The sequence below is a fragment of the Panthera onca genome, chromosome A1 (assembly GCF_046562875.1).
Source record: "Panthera onca isolate mPanOnc1 chromosome A1, mPanOnc1 haplotype 2, whole genome shotgun sequence".
Classification (NCBI taxonomy): domain Eukaryota; kingdom Metazoa; phylum Chordata; class Mammalia; order Carnivora; family Felidae; genus Panthera; species Panthera onca.
In genome coordinates, this window is record NC_138339.1 from 103,368,238 (window position 1) to 103,392,090 (window position 23,853).

The window sequence follows — 23,853 nt, forward strand, 5'->3', positions numbered from 1 at the left end:
GGCTGCCTATTTACTTTTCTCTATCGTTATTTTGAAAAACAAAGATGTAGGGGTGCCTGGGTGGCTCAGTTGTTTGAGTCGGTTCAGTGACATCGGCTCAGGTCACGATCTCAGTTTGTGAGTTCGAGCCCTGCATTAGGCTTGCCGCTGTCAGCAAAGAGCCTGCTTCAGATCTTCTGTTCCCCTCTCTCTCTGTCCCTCCCCTGCTCCAACTCTCACTCTCAAAAATAAATAAAACATTGAAAAAAGAAATTAAAAAGAAAAACAGAGATGTAAACTAATGAACAGGCTACACTTGTAGGTAGATACTAGGATTTCAGGTGGATTGAGAGCTCCAAAGATGCCTTTTAAATATTCAAGGTCAATTCCTCAATGTGGTGACTTATTATAATGTTTTCTGATGAAAGACCACGCACAATAAATTATGTACTCTCTTTTTTTTTCTTTAGACTAGCCGGGGAGGGGCAAAGAGAGAGAGAGGGAGAGAGAATCCAAAGCAGGCTCCGCACAGCCTGACAAAGGGCTCAAACTCACGAACCAAACCGTGAGATCATGACCTAAGCAAAACTCAAGAGTCAGATGCTGAACTGAATGAGCCAACCAGGTGCCCCATGTGCTATCTCTTTTAATGTAGCATGACTATGCACCGTTTTTAAAATGAAGAAAATCAATTTATTAAATGTATCTTACATAAATTAAAAATCAAAAGTAAGGGCGTCTGGGTGGCTTGGTCAGTTAAGCGTCCAACTCTGGCTCAGGTCATGATTTCATGGTTTGTGGGTTCGAGCCCCACATAGGGCTCTGTGCTGACAGCTCAGAGCCTGGAGCCTAGTCCAGATTCTGTGTCTCCCTCTCTCAGCCCTCTCCTGCTTATGCGCACGCTCTTTCTCTCTTAAAAATAAACATTAAAAAAAAATTTTTTTTAAGTAATTTAAAAATCAAAAGTAATTGATTACTTTTGTGATCAGCACAATATTATTAAATTCATTAACAGCTGACCATTTATTGATCCCTTAATATGTATCAAGCACTGGAATAAACACTCTACAAGTGCGACCTCACTTATTCTTCACACAACTCTGTAAGAGAGGTTCTCATATAAAAGGTAAGAATATGCAAGCACAAAATGATTGTCATTTGCAAGACTAAGTCACTGGCAAATGGCAGAACAAGGAAGTCTCATCCAAATTAACTTTAAAGGGGCGCCTGGGTGGCTCAGTCGGTTGAGCGTCCAACTTCAGCTCAGGTCATGATTTTGCAGTTTGTGAGTTCAAGCCCTGTGTCGGGCTCTGTGCTGACAGCTCAGAGCCTAGAGCCTGCTTCAGATTCTATGTCTCCCTCTCTCTCTGCCCCTCCCTGGCTCACACTGTCTTTCTCTCTCAAAAATAAACATTAAAATTAAAACAAAACAAAAAAACCAATTAAAAAGTAAAGTAGTAAACCACATAAATAAATCAGGTTTTGTCTCAGGTATATGGATACATACAATGACATATTCACAGGGGTGTGTTTATTGTATGCACATGTACATACATGATTTTATGAAACAATCTCAAAAAAGATAGGTGGAGATAGACATGTATCAGTTGTTAAAATATATTTAGTTTGATTTCATCTCATGAACAATTAAGAGTAAATCACCTAATATAATGCTGTAAGAATTTATCTTTCATAGTTACCTTTTGAAGAAGAAAACTGGAGGCTGTTTATTGCACTTCTGATATCACCAGAACATCCTTGACAGAGCAACTCTAGGGAAGTTTTGTCAGGGACAGTAATATTTCTTCCATTCTAAAATGAAAAAATTGCAGTTTAAAAAACTCTTTTCTAAAACAACCCCCCCCCCACCCCGCCCCACCGCCCATTCTCTAAACTAAATGAAAATAAATTAGAATCTTTCAAAGCTGGAGGCTAAAAAGCTTCCTTGTTAAACACCAGTCTGCTCAGGAAGGTCAATGACTTATCATAGATTAAGGTAAATTTTCAAGAGTATAAAATAATTTTACTTGTTTATTTGGGCTAGATTGTATTTTGAGATTCTCTCCAACTATATGTACATACATATATACAAATATCACTCCCTTGTCAGGCCAAGTATAAGACCAGAAAAATTTATCTTTCCTTCTCACCTTAAGAAACCCTAATGGTTTACTGATAACAAGACTTAAGTTGAATTCATGTGACGGCTCATATATCACCCATTTCAGATTTTGTAAAAACTGATTAAAACACAAAAAATAGTACTTTCCTATTGTCTTTGAATATATTTTTATTAATCAAAGCTGTTTCAGAAGTCTTTATGAAAAATTTACTGTTCTAGGTTAGTCTCCCCATATCCTAAACTTTGTCACAATTGTTCATATTCTAGTGAGTATTTTTCCAGACTACTTTCTGTGTAAAAATATCTCTAAGTACATATAGAACCTAAAAGTATGTAAAGACATAGTTAACTTTTTAAAGTTTTTGTTTTTTTGACAGAGAGCGAGCAACGAGCTCATGCAGGGGAGGGGCAATGAGAGAGAGGGAGAGGGAGAATCTCAAGTAGGCTCCATGCAGTATGGCACCCAATGTGGGGCTCAATCCCATGAACCATGAGATCATGACCTGAGCCAAAATCAAAAGCTGTACGCTTAAATGACTGAGCCACTCAGGTACACCCACATAGTTAACTTTTAAATACAAGTAGGGTCATATTACATGTATTATTATTATTATTATTATTATTATTATTATTATCATCATCATCTTTGAGAGAGAGAGTGCCCAAGTGCGGGAGAGGGGCAGAAGGAGATGAGAATCTTAAGCAGGTTCCACGCCTGACACAGGGCTCGATCCCACAACCCTGCGATCATGACCTGAGCCAAAATCACGAGTCAGATACTGAACTGACTGAATCACCCAGGTGCCCCTACATGTATTATTCTATGACATGACTTTTTACTTAATACCATTCTCTGCAATCTATAATAGCACCTTTAACTGTACTTCACTTTAAAAAAACATTATGAGTATATTATAATTTATCAGTTTCCCCAATGAGGGACATTACGTTGTTTCCCATTTTTCACCACAAATTTATCTTTGTCAGCAGCACAAATATTTCTGTAAAAGGAGAGTGCCTTTGGGGCGCCTGGGTGGCTCAGTCGGTTAAGCATCTGACTTCAGCTTAGGTCATGATCTTGCGCTCTGCGTCAGGCTCTGTGCTGACAGCTCAGAGCCTTGAGCCTGTTTCAGATTCTGTGTCAGTCCCTCTCTCTCTGATCCTCCCCTCGTACATGCTCTGTCTCTCTCTGTCTCAAAAATAAATACACGTTAAAAAAAAAAAAAAAAAAGCAGAGTGCCTTCAAAAGTCTCTCAAACAGTTACCAATTTTATTTTTTCTACCAATGGTATATGAGAGTGCCTCTTTTCTCCTTCTCTGGCAATCCTTTTTGTTGATTTCTTAAATGTTTTGCAAACTGATACATGAAAAATGGTATCTGGTTTAAATATGAATTTCTTTGGGGCACCTGGGTGGCTCGGTCGGTTAAGCATCTGACTCTTGATTTTGATTTTTAAAAATTTTTAAATGTTTTATTTTTTGAGAGAAAGCATAAGTGGGGGAGGGTCAGAAATAGAGGGGAACAGAGGATCCAAAGTGGACTCTATACTGATAGGCTAACAGCAGTGAGCCCAATGTGGGGCTCGAACCCACAAACCATGAGGTCATGACCTGACCTGAAGTCAGACACTCAGCTGACTGAGCCACCTAGGTGCCCCTTGATTTTGACTTTGGCTCAAGTCATGATCTCACAACTGTGGAATCAAATCCTGTGTCAGGCTCTGCGCAGAGTGTGGGGTCTGCTTGGGATTGTCTCTCTTCCTCTCTCTCTCTGCTCCTCCCACACTCATGCTTTCTCTCTCAAAATAAATTAATAAACATTTAAAAATATATTTAAATATTAATTTCTTTGATTACTAGTAGGGCTAAACACCTCTCATGTTTATTAGCTATTTGTAGTACTCTGAGTATTGGCTTCTGTTCTTAACCTTTTTTGGAGGCATATATATATATATATATATATATATATATATATATATATATACATACACATACATATATATAATTTTATATATTAATACAATATATATTGCATTATATGTATATATGTTACATATAAAGTACATACTATATTCAGCTGTTAATGCTTTATCTGTTACATAAATTGCAAATATTTTCTTCCATTCCCAGGCTTGTATTTTAACTTAGCTTATCATGCCTTCTGTCATCTCCTAAGTGCTTTTTTTTTTTTTAATGTTTATTTTTGAGAGAGACAGAGCATGAGCAGGGGAGGCGCAGAGAGAGAGAGAGGAAGACACAGAATCTGAAGCAGGCTCCAGGCTCTGAGCTGTCAGAACAGAGCCCTACACGGGGCTCGAACTCACGGACCATGAGATCATGACCTGAGCCGAAGTCTGATGCTTAATCAATTGAGCCACTCAGGAGCCCCTCTCCTAAGCTTTGTGAAGTAAATCCAGTGTTTTTAGGACTTCTGTTTCTTGCTTAGGAATACTTTCCTCCAAACCAAAGTCAGTATTTTTTCTTTTTCTTTGATTTTAGAGAGAGAGATGCAGGGGAGAGAGGGATGCACATGCAGGGGAGGGAGAGAGGGAGAGAGGGAGAGAGAGAGAGGGAGGGAGAGAGAGAGAGGGAGAGAGAGAGAGAGAGGGAGAGAGAGAGAGGGAGAGAGGGAGAGAGGGAGAGAGGGAGAGAGGGAGAGAGGAGGAGAGAGGAAGGGAGAGGGAGGGGGAGGGAGAATCTGAAGTAGGCTCCACACTCAATCCAGAGCCCCATGTGGGGGGCTCCATCCCACAACCTTGGGATCATGACCGGAGCCAAAATCAAGAGTCAGGCACTCAATCAACTGAGCCACCCAGGCACCCCAGAACTTCAGTCTACCTAAAAATTATTTTTGTGCATAGTATAAAGATGCAACCTTATGTCTTTCCATATGGATATCCAATTGTGCAAATACTACTTAATTTTAATAGTCTCCTCTTTCTCCAGTAACGTAAAATACCACTTTCTTATACAGAAAATTGCCATTTACACATACTGATCTATTTCTGTGTTTCTTCTCATTTTATTCTTTTTTGTCTATTACTGTGCCAATATTATGCAGGTGTGATATGTATAATTTTATATTATGCTCCAATACCTACAGAGCAAGTCTCTCTTCATTATTCCTTTATAAAATTTTCTTGCTCATGCCTGTGAATTTCTCTTCCAGATTAACTTCATTTTTATTGTGAATACGTTTATTTTATTTAAAATTTTAAATGAGTATTTCTTTTTGAAAAATTCTAGTATGGTAGTTGCCAAAAAGGAAATGTAATTTAAAATCATGATCCTTGGTAGTTGAAGGAAATACCATGGATGTTAATTACTCTGCATATACAACTGTGGTTGAAATGTGTGATCACACTTTACATACTTAATAATACAGAAAAGACTAAAGACCTTTTTTCTTATAAAAACAGAGAAACATCTATTTAAACTTAAAAAAAAACCAAAAAACCTAAGATATTCAACATTCTTTCTTATAACTAGGGGCACCTGGGTGGCTCAGTCGGTTGAGCATCTGACTCTTGATTTCAGCTCAGGTCATGATCCCAGAGTTCTGGGATCAAGCCCCGCGTCAGGCTCGGCACTGGTCATGGAGCCTGCTTGGGATTTGGGATTCTTTCTTTCTTTCCCTCTGGGCCTCTCCCCTGCTCGAGCTGTCTAAAATAAAAATAAAACATTATTTAATAAAAAAGATGTCAACACTCTTTCTTAATTTAATTAACTGAGGTGCAGAATGCCAGAGATTAAACTCTTAATCTTCCTATAACATCATTATCATCTTTGGAGACTCCAGACAGCATCCTAACAATTGATTTTATAAAAGTTTGAAGGATTTGAAGTGTGCTGGTTATTGCTCCTGTGATGTAACGTATCAACAATAAACTCAATGTATACTAGTTTTAGGTGCACCTGGTTGACTCAGTAGAGCATGACACTCTTGATCTCGGGCTTGTAAGTTCAAGCCCCACAATGGGTGTAGAGATAACTTAAAAAATCTTGAGGCACCAAGGTGGCTCAGTCGGTCAAGCGTCCAACTCTTGACTTTGTCTCAGGTCATAATGTCACAGATTTGTGAGATTGTACCCTGAGCAGGGAGCCTGCTTGGGAGTATCTCTCTTCCTCTCTGCCTCTCCCCCACTCACTTGTGCTCACTCACTGTCTCAAAAATAAATGAGTAAACTTAAAAAAATAAAAACTAAATTTAAAAATCTTAAATACAATGAAATTTTTTAAAAAATTTTTATTTATATTTAAGAGGTAGAGACAGAACATGAGTGGGAGAAGGGCAGAGAGAGAAGGAAACACAGAATCTGAATAAGGCTCCAGGCTCTGAGCTGTTAGCACAGAACCTGATGTGGGGCTCAAATTCATGAGCTATGAGATCATGACATGAGCCAAAGTCAGACACTTAACCAACTGAGCCACCCAGGTGCCCCAAGTATACTAGTTCTAACATTCTTGCAGGTCAACTACTTAAAGTGCAACATGTTAACTACACAACAAAAAAGTCATGTTATCTTTTTTTTTTTTTAATTTTTTAACGTTTCTTCATTTTTGACAGACAGAGCATGAGCGGGGAAGGGGCAGAGAGAGGGAGACACAGAATCTGAAACGGGCTCCAGGCTCTGAGCTGTCAGCACAGAGCCTGACATGGGGCTCGAACTCACAAATTGCAAGATCCTGACCTGAGTCAAAGTCAGACGCTAACCGACTGAGCCACCCAGGCACCCCATCTCTCTTTTTTAAAAAGTTTATTTATTTTTGAGAGGGAGAATGAACGGGGGAGGAGTGGAGACAGAAGGAGAGACAAAATCCCAAGCAGGCTCCACACTGTCAGCACAGAGCTCCATGCGAGGGCCAAATTCACAAGCTGTGAGATCACGACCTGAGCCCAAACCAAGAGCTGGATGCTTAACCAACTGAGCCACCTAGGCGCCCCCATGGTATATTTTTTACTATTCCAACACAACTTATTAAAGTGAATGCCATTTGCAATTGAATGATTTGGTCTTTTTTTTTTTTTTAATGTTTATTTTTGAGAGAGAGAAAGTCAGAGTGCAAGCAGGGGAGGGGGAGAGAGAGAGAGAGACAGAAAGAGGGAGAGACAGGATCCAAAAGCAGGCTCCAGGCTCTGAGGTGTCAGCACAGAGCCCGATGCGGGGCTCGAACTCACAAACTGTGAGATCATGATCTGAGCCAAAGTAGGATGCTTACCCAACTGAACTACCTAGGTACCCCTGATGATTTAGTCTTAAAAAAATTTTTGAGTTAATGTGGTAAGCTGCTATATGTTGACTATGTCTATTAGTTCTTGATGTTTAGTAAATAAAGTATTTAAAAATAATAATTTGTAGTTATGCTCCTAGTAGAGAATGTAGATTTATTTTCAAAAAGACATAAAAAAAACACAAGTAATCCTACCATCCAGAACTAACCACACTCAGCATTTTTATGTAGTTTCTTCTAGTATGTATGGGTGTAAGTATAACATGCATTCTGCTGTTATTGAAAATTATTTTGTTTTAGCACAGTGAACTGGAGTGAGAACAAAACTTCAAACCTATCTGATACTTAATAGTTGTGAGATATTATGCAAGTCATTTCCCCCCAAAAGCTGTCTCTTCATCCATAAAATGGGGATTATGTACCAATTTTGTACATTTGTAATGAGGTTTAATAAGATCAGGTATATAACAATACTTTGCTTAGTGCCTGATGCATATTAAGAGCTGAAGATGAATTTTTTTTCATTTTTTTAAAATGTTTTATTTTATTTTTAAGACAGAGAGACAGAGCATGAGTGGTTAGGGGCAGAAAGAGAAGGAGACACAGAATCTGAAGCAGGCTCCAGGCTCTGAGCTGTCAGCACAGAGCCCGATGCGGGGCTCGAACTCATGGAGTATGAGATCATGACCTGAGCCAAAGTTGGACGCTTAACCAACTGAGCCACCCAGGTGCCCCTAAATATATAATTTCTATTGTTAGCATTATAACTTTGTACCTTACTATTGTTATTATTATTTTAATGTTTACTTTTGAGAGAAACAGAGTATGAGCAGGGGAGGGGCAGAGAGAGAGACACACACACAGAATCCAAAAGAGGCTACAGGCTGTGAGCTGTCAGCACAAACCCTGATGTGGGGCTCAAATCCATGAACCGTGACATCATGACCTGAGCCAAAGTCAGACACTTAACTGACTGAGCCACCCAGGTGCCCCTTGCACCTTATTATTTTTAACTTGACATTAAGTTAAAATACATTAATTCGTATTTTCCAATATCACTAAATATTCTCAAAACACTAATTAATGACATGACACCTCATCATAATAACTGCTCCCTCTATTATTGGAGTCTGCCTATAATTTTTCACTATTAATAGTTTTTACTTATTCAGTTAAGTGCTTTTCATACATACATTTTTTTGTTTGATCCTCAAAGCAACCTCTCTCTTGAAGATTTCCCTCAGTTTCTATGATCCAAGTGGTGCAAAAAAATTTATTATGTTTCATTTAAGATCTAGTTGATTTGTAGTAGTAGGCTCCCCCTAGAACCATGCTGCTGGGAGAAGTTCCATCAATTTATTTTAACATAATGTTGATGTCAAAGATAGAAAAAATGATGCATTAAAAATGACAACATGGGAACACAAGCTGGTGCAGCCACTCTGGAAAACAGCATGGAGCTTTCTCAAAAAACTAAAAATAGAACTACCCTAAGACCCAGCAATTGCACTAGTAGGCATCTATCCAAGAGATACAGGTGTACTGTTTCGAAGGGACACATGCACCCCCATGTTTGTAGCAGCACTATCCACAAGAGCCAAAGTATGGAAAGAGCCCAAATGTCCATCGATGGATAAATGGATAAAGAAGATGTGAAATATATACACAATGGAGTATTACTTGGCAATCAAAAAGAATGAAATCTTGCCATTTGCAACTACGTGGATGGAACTTAGGGTATTATGCTAAGCGAAATTAATCAGAGAAAGACAAATATCATATGACTTCACTCATATGAGGACTTTTTAGAGACAAAACAGATGAACATAAGGGAAGGGAAACAAAAATAATATAAAAACAGGGAGGGGGACAAAACAGAAGAGACTCATAAATACGGAGAACAAACTGAGGGTTACTGGAGGGGTTGTGGGAGGGGGGATGGGCTAAATGGGTAAGGGGCATTAAGGAATCTGTTCCTGAAATCATTGTTGCACTATATGCTAACTACTTTGGATGTAAATTTAAAACAGAATAATAAATTAAAAAAAATAAACATCACTTCCTTGACAAAAAAAAGAAAGAAAAGAAAAATTCCATAGACAAATAACTCAGAGTAATTTATGTCACAGATCAGGGGCTAAGCAAAGGTTAATTCCCCTTGGCTTACAGATGTACAAACCAGTTTAAGAAGCTTTTCTTATATGGAACCAATGATTTATTTGATTTTTTGTTCCCAAACTCATCAGAAAGTTAGTTTATTTTACAGAAAAAAAAGTCTACACCAATTTTTTTCTGGAGGTTTTTCTTTTTCCATTTATATTTATTTGCACACCAACAAAGCTCATTCTGCCAAATCAATAGTTTCAAATATTTTAGATTGTCCTTTTTGGTCAATAACACTGGTTTTGGTTTAAAAGCCATAAAAACCACAGGGAAGAAATATAAATCTGTTTAAAATAGTTTGTATAGGGGCGCCTGGGTGGCTCAGTCGGCTGAGCATCCGACTTCAGCTCAGGTCATGATCTCACAGTTCGTGAGTTCGAGCCCCGCGTCGGGCTCTGTGCTGACAGCTCAGAGCCTGGAGCCTGCTTCTGCTTCTGTGTCTCCCTCTCTCTCTGCCCCTCCCCTGTTCATCCTCTGTCTCTCTCTGTCTCAAAAATAAATAAACGTTAAAAAAAAAAATTTTTTAATTAAAAAAATAAAAAATAAAAAATAAAATAGTTTGTATAGATACAAGCATGGTAATAAAGTTTGGGAATAGTTAATACATACTATTTTTATAATGGCAGTGATAGTAATGTTAACATTAAATAATACCTTAAAGTCTAATAATCATACCACTAAATTAACAGGTATTATATTATTAACATTTTACATTTTCTTCTTAATATAATAGCTCAAAAGAGCTGAATGTTCTGTACCCAAGGATTTCATAATATTTTAATCACTGGATTGTGCTAGAAATAGAGATTTTAAGACCACACAGAACTACAAATGTCAACTTCAAAGCTCAAAAAATCAACTGATGATTAATTCATCAATAAAGTCAAAGGACAAATTTGAACTTTACTTTTACACACTAGACCAATCGTTTGGCTGATGAAACTAATTTGACTGATTCGGTACCTTAAAGGAAAAAACAGGGGCGCCTGGGTGGCTCAGTCGGTTAAGTGTCTGACTTCGGTTCAGGTCATGATCTTGCAATCCGTGAGTTCGAGCCCTGCGTCGGGCTCTGTGCTGACAACTCAGAGCCCGGAGCCTGTTTCAGATTCTGTGTCACCCTCTCTCTCTGACCCTCCCCCATTCATGCTCTGTCTCTCTCTGTCTCAAAAATAAATAAACGTTAAAAAATTTTTTTTTTTTAAAAAGGAAAAAACAATTTACCATTTAAATAATAACTACCATGGTACTGGCTCCTATGAAACCCCATCTGTTTTTATTTGATAAAGTATACAAATAATATAAAACTATAATTACAGTTAAAACATCATTATTTGTCATTGAAAAACATTAAATCACAGAAATTCCTTGGTTCTGAAACTCTCATTTTTAACGAATTGAATTATTCAAGTTAACATTGCAACTGTATACACAATAAAAAAATGTAACTGTGACTCCACAAATAAAAACAGAATTGTAATTTAAAAAAAAAAATGACAATAGCCATTTCACCAAAACGTTAATATATCTAATACTACTGAACTGTACACTTAAAAATGGTTAAGACGGTATAGTTAATAACACTGTATTAAATATTTTAAAGGTACTAAGAGAGTAGATCTGAAATGTTCTCACCACAAAAAAGAAGTGGTAATGACACGACTTGGTGGTATTGTGTAATGCCACAGTGGTAAGCATTTTGCAATATGTTAAGTGTATCAAATCAGCGTGTTGTATACCTTAAACTTATGAATGTTGTATGTCAAGTATAGTCCATAATATCAGAAAATACATGGTTAAGATGGTAAATTTTATGTTTCTTACCACAATAAAAATGTTAGATTAAAAAAAAAAAAACTGACAACAGGACAAATGTAGAGTTGGAGTGTTGATGACTCCTACCTAAACGTCAGGAAACAGTCTCTTGATAATCGACACAATTTAGAATACTAAGCCAAGGAAAGAACTATTTACTTCAATATGAAAGAGAAAGTGAGGTTTAATAGTAGAAAAAGGTTAAAGATTCTTTTTTTTAAGTAGGCTCCATGCCCACTGTGGAGCCCAACAAAGGGCTTGAACTCATGACGTTGAGACCAAGACCTGAGCCAACATTAAGAGTCAAACGCTTAACCGAATGAACCACCCAGGCACCCCCGGATTTCTAAAACTATTTCCTGCCTTTCCTAAAATGACAGGCCTTACAAATGTAATAAAATATTTTAATTCTAAAAACTGAAATAATATGTGTCTCTAACTCTGCAAGTTTCACTTTCTATAAATAAAATGTAAGATTCAGATTAATCAGTTCTTAAGAGATTTACCTTATTAGCTTCCATGGTCACTATTCGATTAAGAAATTTCATCATAATTGTTGGTGCCACAGGGTTAAAACTGTCAAAAGTTTTATAAAGAAAGATAAGGGTTAGATGATTACCTAAAAATATAACTTGTGAATGTGAGCATAACAAGAATTTCATTCTTACCTAATGTTTGATATAGCACACTCTTCCTGAATTTCCTTGGGAAACAGTAACCTTTGATTATTATCTCCACCAAGACTGTCAGAGATTATAAATATTAGAGGACACCGACCAGTATGCACATATTTCCTAAAATAAAGTATAGCAATGTTGAAATTTAAGCTATTGCCATTTAATTCAAAGTTTGAGAAAACTTCACTGAAACTCACCTGAGAATTTCATGTAAAGTATGAGAATCTCGATAAAACTGGTTAGGTAAATCCTATTGAAAAATGATAAATACTAGTTTAGTTTTATTCTTGTGTAAATTTATTTTCAGATTTATATTTACCAAATTAGGAAAAAATGTCACCTATTCAACGTAGTGTAACTAGAACTTTTATAGAAATTAAGGAAGACATGAAAAAGCTGATGTCCTATCCAGTAAAATGCATCAATGGGAAACCCAAGTTTCAGTTCAAATTTCTTTTTTTTTTATTTTTATTTTTTTTTTTTATTATTTTTTTTTTTTCAACGTTTTTTATTTTTGGGACAGAGAGAGACAGAGCATGAACGGGGGAGGGGCAGAGAGAGAGGGAGACACAGAATCGGAAACAGGCTCCAGGCTCCGAGCCATCAGCCCAGAGCCTGACGCGGGGCTCGAACTCACAGACCGCGAGATCGTGACCTGGCTGAAGTCGGACGCTTAACCGACTGCGCCACCCAGGCGCCCCCAGTTCAAATTTCTTAAGGTCACTACTAGTTACAGTATTTTCACTAAGACACCACTTTCTAAAATTCTTCCTTTTTTTTTTAAGTTTATTTATTTTGCAAGAAAGAAAGTGAGAAGGGGAGGGGTAGGGGGAGGGAGGGAGGGGAAGAGAGGGAGGGAGGGAGGGAGAGAGAGAGAGAGAGGGAGAGGGAGAGGGAGGGAGGGAGGGAGAGAGAGAGGGAGAGAGAGGGGGAGAGAGAGGGGGAGAGAGAGGGGGAGAGAGAGGGGGAGAGAGAGAGAGGGGGAGACAGAGAGAGGGGGAGAGAGAGGGGGAGAGAGAGAGAGGGGGAGAGAGAGAGAGGGGGAGAGAGAGAGGGGGAGAGAGAGAGAGGGGGAGAGAGAGAGAGGGGGAGAGAGAGAGAGGGGGAGAGAGAGAGAGGGGGAGAGAGAGAGAGGGGGAGAGAGAGAGAGGGGGAGAGAGAGAGAGGGGGAGAGGGGGAGAGGGGGAGAGGGGGGGGGAGAGAGAGAGGGGGGGAGAGAGAGAGAGAGAGAGAGAATATGAATGAATCCCAAGCAGGCTTTTCACTGTCAACGCAGACCTGATACCGAGCTTGAACTTACGAATTGCTAGATCATGACCTGAGCCGAAATCAAGAGTCAGATGCTCAAATGACTGAGCCACCCAGGAATTCTAAAGTTCATCAACTGATAGCTACTCTATTCAAGTTTACTGGAAAAGACCTGAGGTTTCTGCTATCACAGAGCCTTTACATTATATTTTACCACGATTAATACTATGGAGAGAGTTAACGCCACTATCAGTAAGATATATCTTGTAATTATTTACTCAATAGTTAGTAGGATCTCAAAATTTGTCCGTACTTCAACCAGAATTATCCTCTTATCAGTTCTCAGATCATCTCCAAGCATCTGTAGTTTGTTATATTTTGTTGCTCTTAGCAGAAACTCTTTAAAAACTGTTATCTGAGATTGATAGGGAAATACTTGGAAGCTTGATTCTGAAAGAAAACACATTCAACATTTTTACTCTCAACAAATTATGCACACATCAGCACCACACATATGTACTTAATATACATATATATGTTACTGAATACATTCACATATACCTGAAGGAGCTCACAAAATTGTAGATTTTTTTCTAATTAGGCAAAACTGTTCAAATTCAAAATAAGATATACATTTCAAAAGACAAGAGTCATCATGGACCACAGTGAATTTTCTATACCAATGAATGTAATATGGAATTAAATAACTTCAGAATACAGCTGTCAGTATAATAGTCACCCAACTGGTAAAAACATTTATGTCTTTGCCTGTAAAATGAAGACATTCCAAATGAGTGTGCTATGAATCAATTGATCAGACTTAATCCTCAAAGAATCCCATTCTCCTCTACTGGAGGCAACTTTCCCCTCTTCTCTTGAAATTACTACTCTCTAAAACTGGGAAGTATCAAAGAAAATGCTCTCATATGGTTTCATTTGATTGCTATTCTTATTTTATGAAGTTATTAATAGTGGTCAGATGTCAATCTAGCATACGAGTGACAACACATAATTTCTTCTAAAAACATATACCCAAAAATCTTGGGAATCTCAAGAATATAGATGGGGAGTTTCTTTCTTTCTTTCTTTTTTTTTTAATTTTTTTTAATGTTTATTTATTTATTTTGAGAGACAGAGACAGAGCATGAGCAGGGGAGAAGCAGAGAGAGAGACACAGAATCCGAAACAGGCTCCAGGCTCTGAGCTGTCAGCACAGAGCCCGACACGGGGCTCAAACTTACAAACCGTCAGATCATGACCTGTGCCGAAGTCGGACACTTAACCGACTGAGCCACCCAGGCACCCTAGATGGGGAGTTTCAAACCTCCTTTAAACATAGACTTTTCCCACTATTTCCACTACCTTCACAGCAAATCTTACCAGAATTAAAGATCTCCTTGAAATCATCTTTTTGGAAGTCTGGTAAAATTGGATTGATCCACTCTTGTACTTGAATACCATGCTCCTTTGATAGTATTTTTAGAGTTGTTGTTTTCCCACATCCAGGAGGACCTGTTATTAATAAAACAGATCCACCCTAAAACCAAATACAAACATTAATAAAAAATCAAAATCACCTGGAATGCTAGAGTATTTTGTTTGAATTTTCTTTCTAAATATTAATTACTTCTACAAATATTTACTAAATTTCTGGTATAAAGTGACTAAATTTTACAATGATGCTATCTGGATTATACCAACTGTATAAAATAAATCATAAGTATTTTATGACTATAAAATAAGATAGTCTTTTTCCTAAAATTTAAGTATAGCTTCTGATAATTCTTCCATTCTTGCATTATGTCCCTACTAAGGTCTACTTAGCAGCTAAATTAAAACAACTAAATGTCAATTAGATTGAGCAGGTAATGTCTGAAACAAATATTTTTAGAGGTTACCTGAATTCAAAAACCCAATCTTAATACAAACCTCTCTTTCAATTATACACTTTAGTATTAAATAAGTATAATATCCTTATAGGAAGATCTTCGTTTGGATATCAAATTTTTTAAGAAAAGTGTATTAAGAAACATCTTTTCCAGAATTAGAACTCTAAAGACAGACTAGAGGTTGTAGGTCACAGTAATATCTCCTCATATTATCAATCTGATAAAAAAGTTAAATCTAAAAAAATATCAGGGGAAGATTTCCTAATCCCCTGGTGGACTGTAATCCTTACTCAACTGTTTACCTTTACTAACTAGTATAAAAAGGGCTCTTGTACTTGGCCCCAGAAGAGAACCAGTCCCATTTTTTAAAACAAATAAGTGCATGAATTATAGTGCTATCTATCGGCCATGATTTTAATGATTGAAAAATATGGGGCACCTAGGTGGCTCAGTTGGTTAAGCATCTGACTTCAGCTCAGGTCATGATCTCGTGGTTTTTGAGTTCAAGCCCTGCGTCAGGCTCTGTGCTGACAGCTCAAAGCCTGGAGTCTGCTTTGGACTCTTTGTCTCCCCCTCTCTCTGCCCCTCCCGTACTGGAGCTCTATCTTTCTCTGTCTCAATAATGAATAAGCATTAAAAAAAAAAAAAAAAGTGTAAATAAATAAATATATATATATATATATGTTAAACATGGTGTCTTTAAACCAAAACAAATATAAAACAAGGTTATATATTGATGACTTGATGTAAATATGGCCAGAGGATGATTCTGCAGGAACCTAACTACTTATTTCTCTCAGGAACTATGGTTCAGTATTCGCTGTTTCTAGTAACTTTACAGGACATGCCTAATGTAAGTAATGAGAACTGACTACCACCAAGCAGATTACTTTTAAAAAAAGAAGAGGAAGATCAACATGGGCACCCATGTATTTTTCTTATGTAATAAAGTTAAGTGTCTTGTTTTTTGATACAGTGAGCACAGCCACATAGCAAAAGCTTTGCTTCCAGTAAGAGAAGTGGGAGGTAGGTAGAACACTAAAGCATAAAGACTTGTGTGTTAATGTTCCCATCGCCTAAAATAGAGTTTTTTCTATTTTTTATTGAAGTATAAATGACATAACCTATTAGTTTCAAGTGTACACATAATGATTTGATATTTTTATACACTATAAAATGATGACTATAAGTCTACTTATCATTTCACCATACAAAGTTATTAATTATTGACTATATCCCCTATATACATTTTCATCACATTGTAATAGTTTTACCATATTTTAAGGAAAGATGCTGCCCTGAAAAATTAAATTCAGCAGATATTTGAAGTACTTACAATAAATTTAAGAAAAAATAATTTTAGCTTGCCCACAGAAAAATCTAGAAGTCACCAAATTTTTTTTTTGAATAAAAATGTCTTGTAATTACTGACATCATTGGACTTTTGTATAATAAAGAGTGTATGATTGGTAACACTCTAACTTCTTGGAGGGAAGAAGCTTTTAAAATTGTAGAGGAAATATTTTCCAAAATACCAACATGTGCACACACATACCTAAGTTCATTAGAGTATTAACAGTAACACAAGTAGGTTTAGCACATGATAATGTTTACATTATCAAAGTATTGGTAAGTGAGACAACATAGTGAACACTAAAAAGATATAAATATTAGCCCAGCTAAGAAAATGCCTGGATGTAAGAAGTGTGTCAGGGAAACTGCCCAAGAATCTGTACTCACAAAAGAGAGAGGGGAGATTTTTTGAGCCAGCAGAGGAATACCAATGCTGACACTGCAAATCTACCTTAAATACATTATCTCAACACTAAACCAAATGGTTAGATCCACAGACCAGACAGAAAAAACCTCAATTCAAAAGAGAAAGACCTGTTACCACTGGAGGCAACTAAAACACAAACCCCTTCATCTCAAAGTTGAAAACTAAAGGCAATCCATTAAAATCTATCCTGTGTTTCCAATTGGAATTGTATTTAAACGTAGTTACATAGCCCCAATTAACGTTGGCAAACTTCTGTATAGAAAACTGCCAGCTAACAATTATAGAAAAGTAGAATTTAAAAATCACCATTTTGCAATCTTAACAAAGTAAACTGATTCAGGCAGAGACTGCAAATGGATGCTAAAGCATTTTGGTGAAAGGCTGCTGGGGAACTGGACATATAACATTGTCAAATTTTCTCCCCATAGATTATATGGCAGTTGCAAGGGAAACTTTTCTCACAATGAAGATTTTTTACTATCATTTCCTTAATTTAGTGAAAACTTAACATCAAAGACAGTAGGAAAACCAAACATCTTTTCTCATATGGGACAACATAAAACATACACCATACAACACAGAATATTCTTACAAAAATGTTCAACTTGAGTCTAATCAAGCCCTTAATTCAAAGTTCCAGATTACAGGAAATGCAGGATAGAAGAACAAGTTAGACATCATGAAGAGGAAACAGTCTGACAAATTTAGAATGTGAGAGTTCTGCGTATCACCAGGCCTGGTCTCTTCACAATGTCTTAGAGAAAAAGAGAGAGTGAAGTGTACTGTTCTAGATTTTAAAAGACCTAAGAGGTGTAACAATCCATTGCAATGGGTGTTCCCTGATTAGATCCTCGTTGTAACAAATCAGCTGTAAATGACATTTTGGAGACAAATGGATAAATGTGCATATGAAATGAGCATTAGATAACATTAGGGAATTATAACTAATTTTGTTAGAGTAATGGTACATATAGTTAATTAAGAAAATGTTTATTTAAAAAAAAGAGGCATACTGATGTTTCTAAAAATCTGACTGAAATGTCACTTACCTATAATTTACTTTAAAATACTTGAAAGTGAAAAATGACGGGTACTTTATGGGAGTATGAGTTTTTTATTATTCTACTTTCCTTTACATTTGAAAAAATCTCAGAAAAAGTAAGTTTAAAAAAAGAGAGAAAGAGAGGCACCTGGGTGGCTCAGTCAGTTGGCTCAGGTCATGATCTCGCGGTTTGTGAGTTCGAGCCCCACACCGGGCTCTGTGTTGACAACTCAGAGCCTGGAGTCTGCTTCGGATTCTGTGTCTCCCTCTCTCTCTGTCCCTCCCCTCTTCACACTCTGTCTCTCTCATGAAATAAACAAACATTAAAATAAAAAAAAAAGGAGAGAGAGAAAGAATATTCTAGCTTGGAAGCCAAGAGTAATTACAGAATTAGGAAGTGAAACAAAAAAATTAGCCTTAAAATGAATGACTGTTTCAGGCTATATTTAATACAAAAACTAGTAAGTAATTTGCCTCTTGCTTCAGCAAGAGATGATCAGATATGCTAAATATGCTAGCACCCTAACCGGTTTATTATGCTTTATGATGACTTACGAGGGCGTAAGTGGGAGACAGGTGTAAGTAAAGGAGAAAACTCAAAGTCTGAGTCTTTTAGTAAAACTTGAAGCAGTAAACCAAAGACTTTTAATGTATGTGATCTGGACTTAATGAACAATGTCATCCTAAAAGTTTAACTTCTTACAACCAACCATAAATAGGAGAAACATTTGATGTTAATATATTGTAAAACACATTTCTTATCAAATTACCTGTTTTGGTTGCCTTTCTAAGACTTTAGCTTTTAACCAGGTTTCAACTTCTTCAATTTTCTTTTTATGCACAGCAAGTTCATGCTAAAAATTTCAAGTTTAAAATAAACAATTTTAACCCAAGGATTTTTGGTACATTAGTACACATTAATCTAAATTAAGCATTTTTAATGAAAAAACTAGCAAACAAGTAACACATGAGGTAACTAAAAGTCTTTGTTATTACACTTAATTTTTTATATTGTTATGGAAAAATTCCGTTCTTACGCTGATACCTTTTTATGAAAATTTGGAGCAGGTCTGGAATTTTATAATTTTTTTTAAATCCTCAAATACATTTTGGGAAGGGAATAAACAGAGGGAGGTGTTATACTTAAGAAAAAAATAAACAGATCAATTCTATGTTGGGTTAAATTAAATCTAACACAAATAAGCAATGGTCCAACTTTGGAAGAACTTGAGAAATGCTAAACAACGGAACATAAAAAAAACCTAGGAACTATTGTTTTTTTCTAATTCATTCATTCAGATTTTTATGAGTAATCATCTGAAAATGCACATTCCTCTCCTTCCTGAAATTAAATTACGTACACTTGTTTGTATCCTACTTAGTACCTGAGTTTCTGGTTTGTATTTATCCACCCATGGTTCGTTTTCAGATAAATAGTCTTTTGAATTTTCTGGACCATAAATCTGTTCTGAAGACAGTGGCTTTTCTCTTTTTCTAGCTGGAAATCTGCTACTTTCTAATCTGGAAGGCACATTTTTTCTTCTGTGACTTGCGTTATTCACATGTAACGACGTGGCAGTAATAGAGATGCCTGTATTCTCTGAAAAATCATCAAATGATGGGTCTACCCAATCTGTTACCTGAAAAAAAGAAATGTAAATATATTTTCTGCTTCTATTCCCTATGTAAGTAAGCTACAAAAAATATATTCATATACTTGCAATATCTCAAAAATCTCACAACTTAATTCTTTAAGTAAATCTGGCTTTATATCTATTAGTTATTTTTTTACTTCATGCTAGGTACAAATGCATACTTGTTCACTTAACCAAGATAATGATGAATGCCATCTAAAGGAATATAGAATACAAATGTAATTCTTTTTACTAATTACAATATTCCCAGTATAGAATAGACTGATTATTCTTAAACTCATTGGTAGACTAAAACAAGAATATTAAAACTAAGTACCAAAAAAGAAGCAAAACTAAATAAGGAAATAGACTGTTAAAATATATATATTTTAACCATAAGAAGAGTGATACTTCTGCCTTGACCAGATTAATACATTCACAAACTAAGAACCACTGCATACTTATCCAAATAATCCTTATCAGCTTTGACTTTTATGAAGGTACAGTCTAAGAATCCTGATGCTATGAATAATTTGTTCTTTTTTTAAGTTTATTTATTGTCAAAGAGAAAGAAAGCACCAGTGGGGGAGGTTCAGAGAGAGAGAGAGGTAAGAGAGAGAACCCCAAGCAGACGCAGCATTACCAGCACAGAGCCCAATGTGGGGCTCCAACTCATGAGCCGTGAGATCAGGACCTGAGATGAAGGCGTATGCTCAACTGAATGAGTCACACAGGCACCCCGCTATGAATAATTTCTAATTATGACTTGATTATATTTCTCTTTAGCCTGTAAAGCAAATACTATTTTCAATAAAGGGAGGCAGGCTTTCCAAGGAGGATGATCTGTTTCTTAGATTTGTCTAGGAAAACAGAATTGGGATAATAGAACAGGAAAATCAGTGAGTTCTATCTCATGTGCTTCTGGTCTCTAGAAACTGTTGGTCTCTCTACAGTTCCCTTTATCATCAACTTTTCTTTAGAATCCTTTGTATGGATACACAGAGAAAAATGACGAATTAAGCAATTTAAACCTAAAAATATTTAGGGGTGTCTGGGTGGCTCAGTTGGTTAAGCGTCCAACTCTTGATTTCGGCTCAGGTCATCATCTCACACTCGTGAGATCGAGCCCCACGAAGGGCTCTGTGCTGACAACGCAGAGCCTGCTTCAGATCCTGTGTCCCTCTCTCTCCACCCTTCCCTGGCTTGTGTGCTCTTGCGCTCTCTCAAACATAAGCAAACATTAAAAAAAAAACAAAACCTAAAAGTATTTGGGAGTATTAAAAAGTTCTTTTTAGTAACTAAAATTTTTAAGATGAAATTTCTTAACATTCCTACGGTGTAAATCTAGAAAAACCTAGCTTAGTACTGGCTTTTGAAATTCCCTGGCTGGGTAACAAGGGGAAACCTAGGGTACATTTTCATTGAATACTCAGCCATAGTTGTGTACCACATATTAGACAATGCTAAGGAAATGCAAGTTGAGATTTAGAAGTATTTTAGGAATGAAAGTCACATTTCACTCCCACTTTAAGGACAAAAAGTTAGGAATATTATCACCAGTGGGTAAAGGAATGAAGACCTGTGGGAAAAAAATTCAGTCATAGCCACCTAATTCATTTCCTCTTCTCCAAGACTGTTAGTGGCAATACAATTTTGGCTCTTTTCTTGTATTTTAAGAGTATGTAAAAATATCATTTGCTATAGTAAACCTTTTGATAGCAAATCTGATATCGCAATTCTTTTTTTTTTTTTTTTTAATGTTTATGTATTTTTGAGATCAGGGGAGAGGCAGAGAGAGAGGGAGACAAAGGATCCAAAATGGGCTCTGCACTCACAGCAGACAGCCCAAATGCAGGCTTGAACTCACAAACCACATGATATCACGATGTGAGCTGAAGTCAGGTGCTTAACTGACTGGGCCACCCAGGCGCTGTAATTCTATTTTCTTATATGTATATTTATTTTTAAGAGAGAGAGAGAGAGACAGAGAGAGAAAGAACGACTGTGCGAGAGCACAGGAGGAAGGGAGGGGCAGAGAGAGAGGCAGAAAGAGAATCCCAAGCAGGCTCTACACTGCCACTGAGAACCTCACTCAAGGGCTCAAACTCACAAATCATGAAATTATGACCTGAGCTGAAATCAAAATCAGAGCCTTAAATAACTGGGCCACCCAGGCACCCCTGATCTCATAGTTCTGATCTACATGTTACTTATACACTTTACAGTTTTATTTCTTATATAAATGTGGACTCCCATCTACTGGGAAAAAAAAAAAAAAAAAGACTGAGAAAGAGCAAAGTTTAATCACTTATTTAAGATCAGAGAAAAATAAGACCCACCACTAGAAAACAGGTACCCTGCAAATGAGTATGATACCACCTGACCCCCGACCTACTCTACCCACTAGCCTTAGTGAGAACTAAGGTTTCTAAGAGGCACGGCTTGTTGTTATGCTTTAACACCAACTAAGACTCATATATTTCTTTTTCTTCTACTGACCTTTCATTTAAGAGTTTTCAGGCTTTTCTTTGCAACTGAGATTTTAATCACTTTTTAAAAATTGTTGTGGTTTTAGTCACTTCACAACTTACTATCACAATTTTTAGATCATTAATTACATCACATACTGGGCATTGTTACTTTGATGGCAATAATAAGTCATTAAGAACATACACAAAATTTACCATTCTTTTTGGACAATTATTACATGGCCATTTTAGTGTGTCATACCTTTGTGGAAGATACCTTTGGTCTAAGAAAAGTTTTTGACATTATAAACTTTAATAGTTCCCATCCGTAGTATACAACCTGTAGTACATTAAAGTATACTTCACCTAGAGAAAAAAAAGAAAAAAATTTCAAAATAGGAAAAACTGTAATATAGAGGTATGGTGACATATACCATTGTAATCAACAGTATAAGAGAAGTTCAAAAACTAGTGAAAGATAACATAGCAAATATACATAACGAAGTCAAAATGCTACAACAAAGTATACTTTCAATTACTACAACGTCAAATAACCTACTTGTGTTAAGTGTAGTCTTTCACATGTACTCAATAATATATTAGAGAAAACAGAAAAAACACATACTTCACATTTTGTCAGTAAAAAAAAAATCAGACAATTCTATTTGTGTTCTTATGGTGAAAATTAAAATTTCCTTCATTTTAAATTACCACTGCAGGTTTTTTTTCCCCACAAAATTAAAAAAAAAAAAAAAAAAAAAAAAACTGACCACATAACAAATTCATACTTCCACTTATTTTGGAAAAAGAGTTTAAATCTAACTGTATAATAACTATAACTGTTTTCCTTAATTGAACATACTAGGAAATTTGGGGGTAACACTGTATTTTCTGACTTTAATAATTCTTTAATGTTTATATAAACTAGTGAATTCACCAATTTTAAATTAGCTACAAGCAAAGTTTAAGGTCTGCAAACTTATAAATTGGAAAGTGTATTGGGCTTTATGGTTTGGATGTACACAGTTTATATGTGTAATAGCTTCCATACACGATAAAACAAACTGTACACCCCCCCCCCCCCAACACACACAAATTGTTCATGATTAGATAGGTTTTTGCTTTGGAGTTTCAGAGATACATAGGTGGAAAAAAACACCTGTTGGATAAATATAGCTGGCAGGTCGAAATAAAAGATGCAGACTGTTTTTACGATCAGGACTCTGGTCGCTCTTTGGAAACAAGACTGACAATTACCTCCTTTAAAAAAGAAAAGTGTCCCAGATGATGGATGCCAGTTTCCTGAAATGAGACGTCAGAGGTAGAAAAGACCTTCAAGAATATTTCTGGCCTACTCACCCTCCCACCCCCGCCACACACACTGCGGGGAGATACTAAGACCAGACATTCGTCAAACGTCAAAGCTACTAATCAGCCGAGATGCGTTCGCGTGCCCCGACCCCAGGCCAGAGTTCTGCACCCCCACCCTCTCATCTCCAAATGGGATGGGCAGGTCGGGAGGAGGAGCTAAGAGAGCTCGGGGAGGCGTTAAGGCAGAGATGGGTTCGAGTCTCTAGAACATATATATACTACAGCCGCAGCCGCGGCGGCCTTACTTTCCGGGAGCTGCATCCCCCTCGTGGGCGGAGAGGAGCGGAGGAGCCCAAGCTCTCCACCAGCGGAAGGGCAACCACCTGGCCCTACCCGGGCTCAGCGCCGAGCCTCTCAGAGGTCCCGCCTCCCGGGGACCTTTTAGACCCGTCGGCGCTTCCGCGACACAGGCAGAAGGGCGGCCGCCAACGGTGCC

The 23,853-nt window shown here is 37.0% G+C and overlaps 1 protein-coding gene across 5 annotated transcripts in view; it reads right to left on the reverse strand.

Annotated features, from left to right (window-relative positions):
- Window positions 1-23,785, reverse strand: part of RAD17 (RAD17 checkpoint clamp loader component) — a 37,922-nt gene extending 14,137 nt beyond the window's left edge. For 3 of the 5 annotated variants that reach the window (XM_060635607.3, XM_060635606.3, XM_060635610.3), the window contains exons 1-11: window positions 23,663-23,785; window positions 23,304-23,348; window positions 22,309-22,412; window positions 19,330-19,584; window positions 18,715-18,798; window positions 14,614-14,770; window positions 13,547-13,683; window positions 12,183-12,235; window positions 11,977-12,102; window positions 11,815-11,884; window positions 1,680-1,791 (exon numbers count right to left, since the gene is read on the reverse strand). In XM_060635607.3, coding sequence (XP_060491590.2) covers window positions 1,680-1,791; window positions 11,815-11,884; window positions 11,977-12,102; window positions 12,183-12,235; window positions 13,547-13,683; window positions 14,614-14,770; window positions 18,715-18,798; window positions 19,330-19,584; window positions 22,309-22,412; window positions 23,304-23,348; window positions 23,663-23,678 — 1,159 coding nt within the window. In that variant the 5' untranslated portion in view covers window positions 23,679-23,785. Of the gene's footprint in view, window positions 1-1,679; window positions 1,792-11,814; window positions 11,885-11,976; window positions 12,103-12,182; window positions 12,236-13,546; window positions 13,684-14,613; window positions 14,771-18,714; window positions 18,799-19,329; window positions 19,585-22,308; window positions 22,413-23,205; window positions 23,349-23,662 lie in introns of those variants that run through there. The other 2 variants (XM_060635608.3, XM_060635609.3) reach the window with 2 other exon arrangements.
- Window positions 23,786-23,853: the final 68 nt, after the last annotated feature.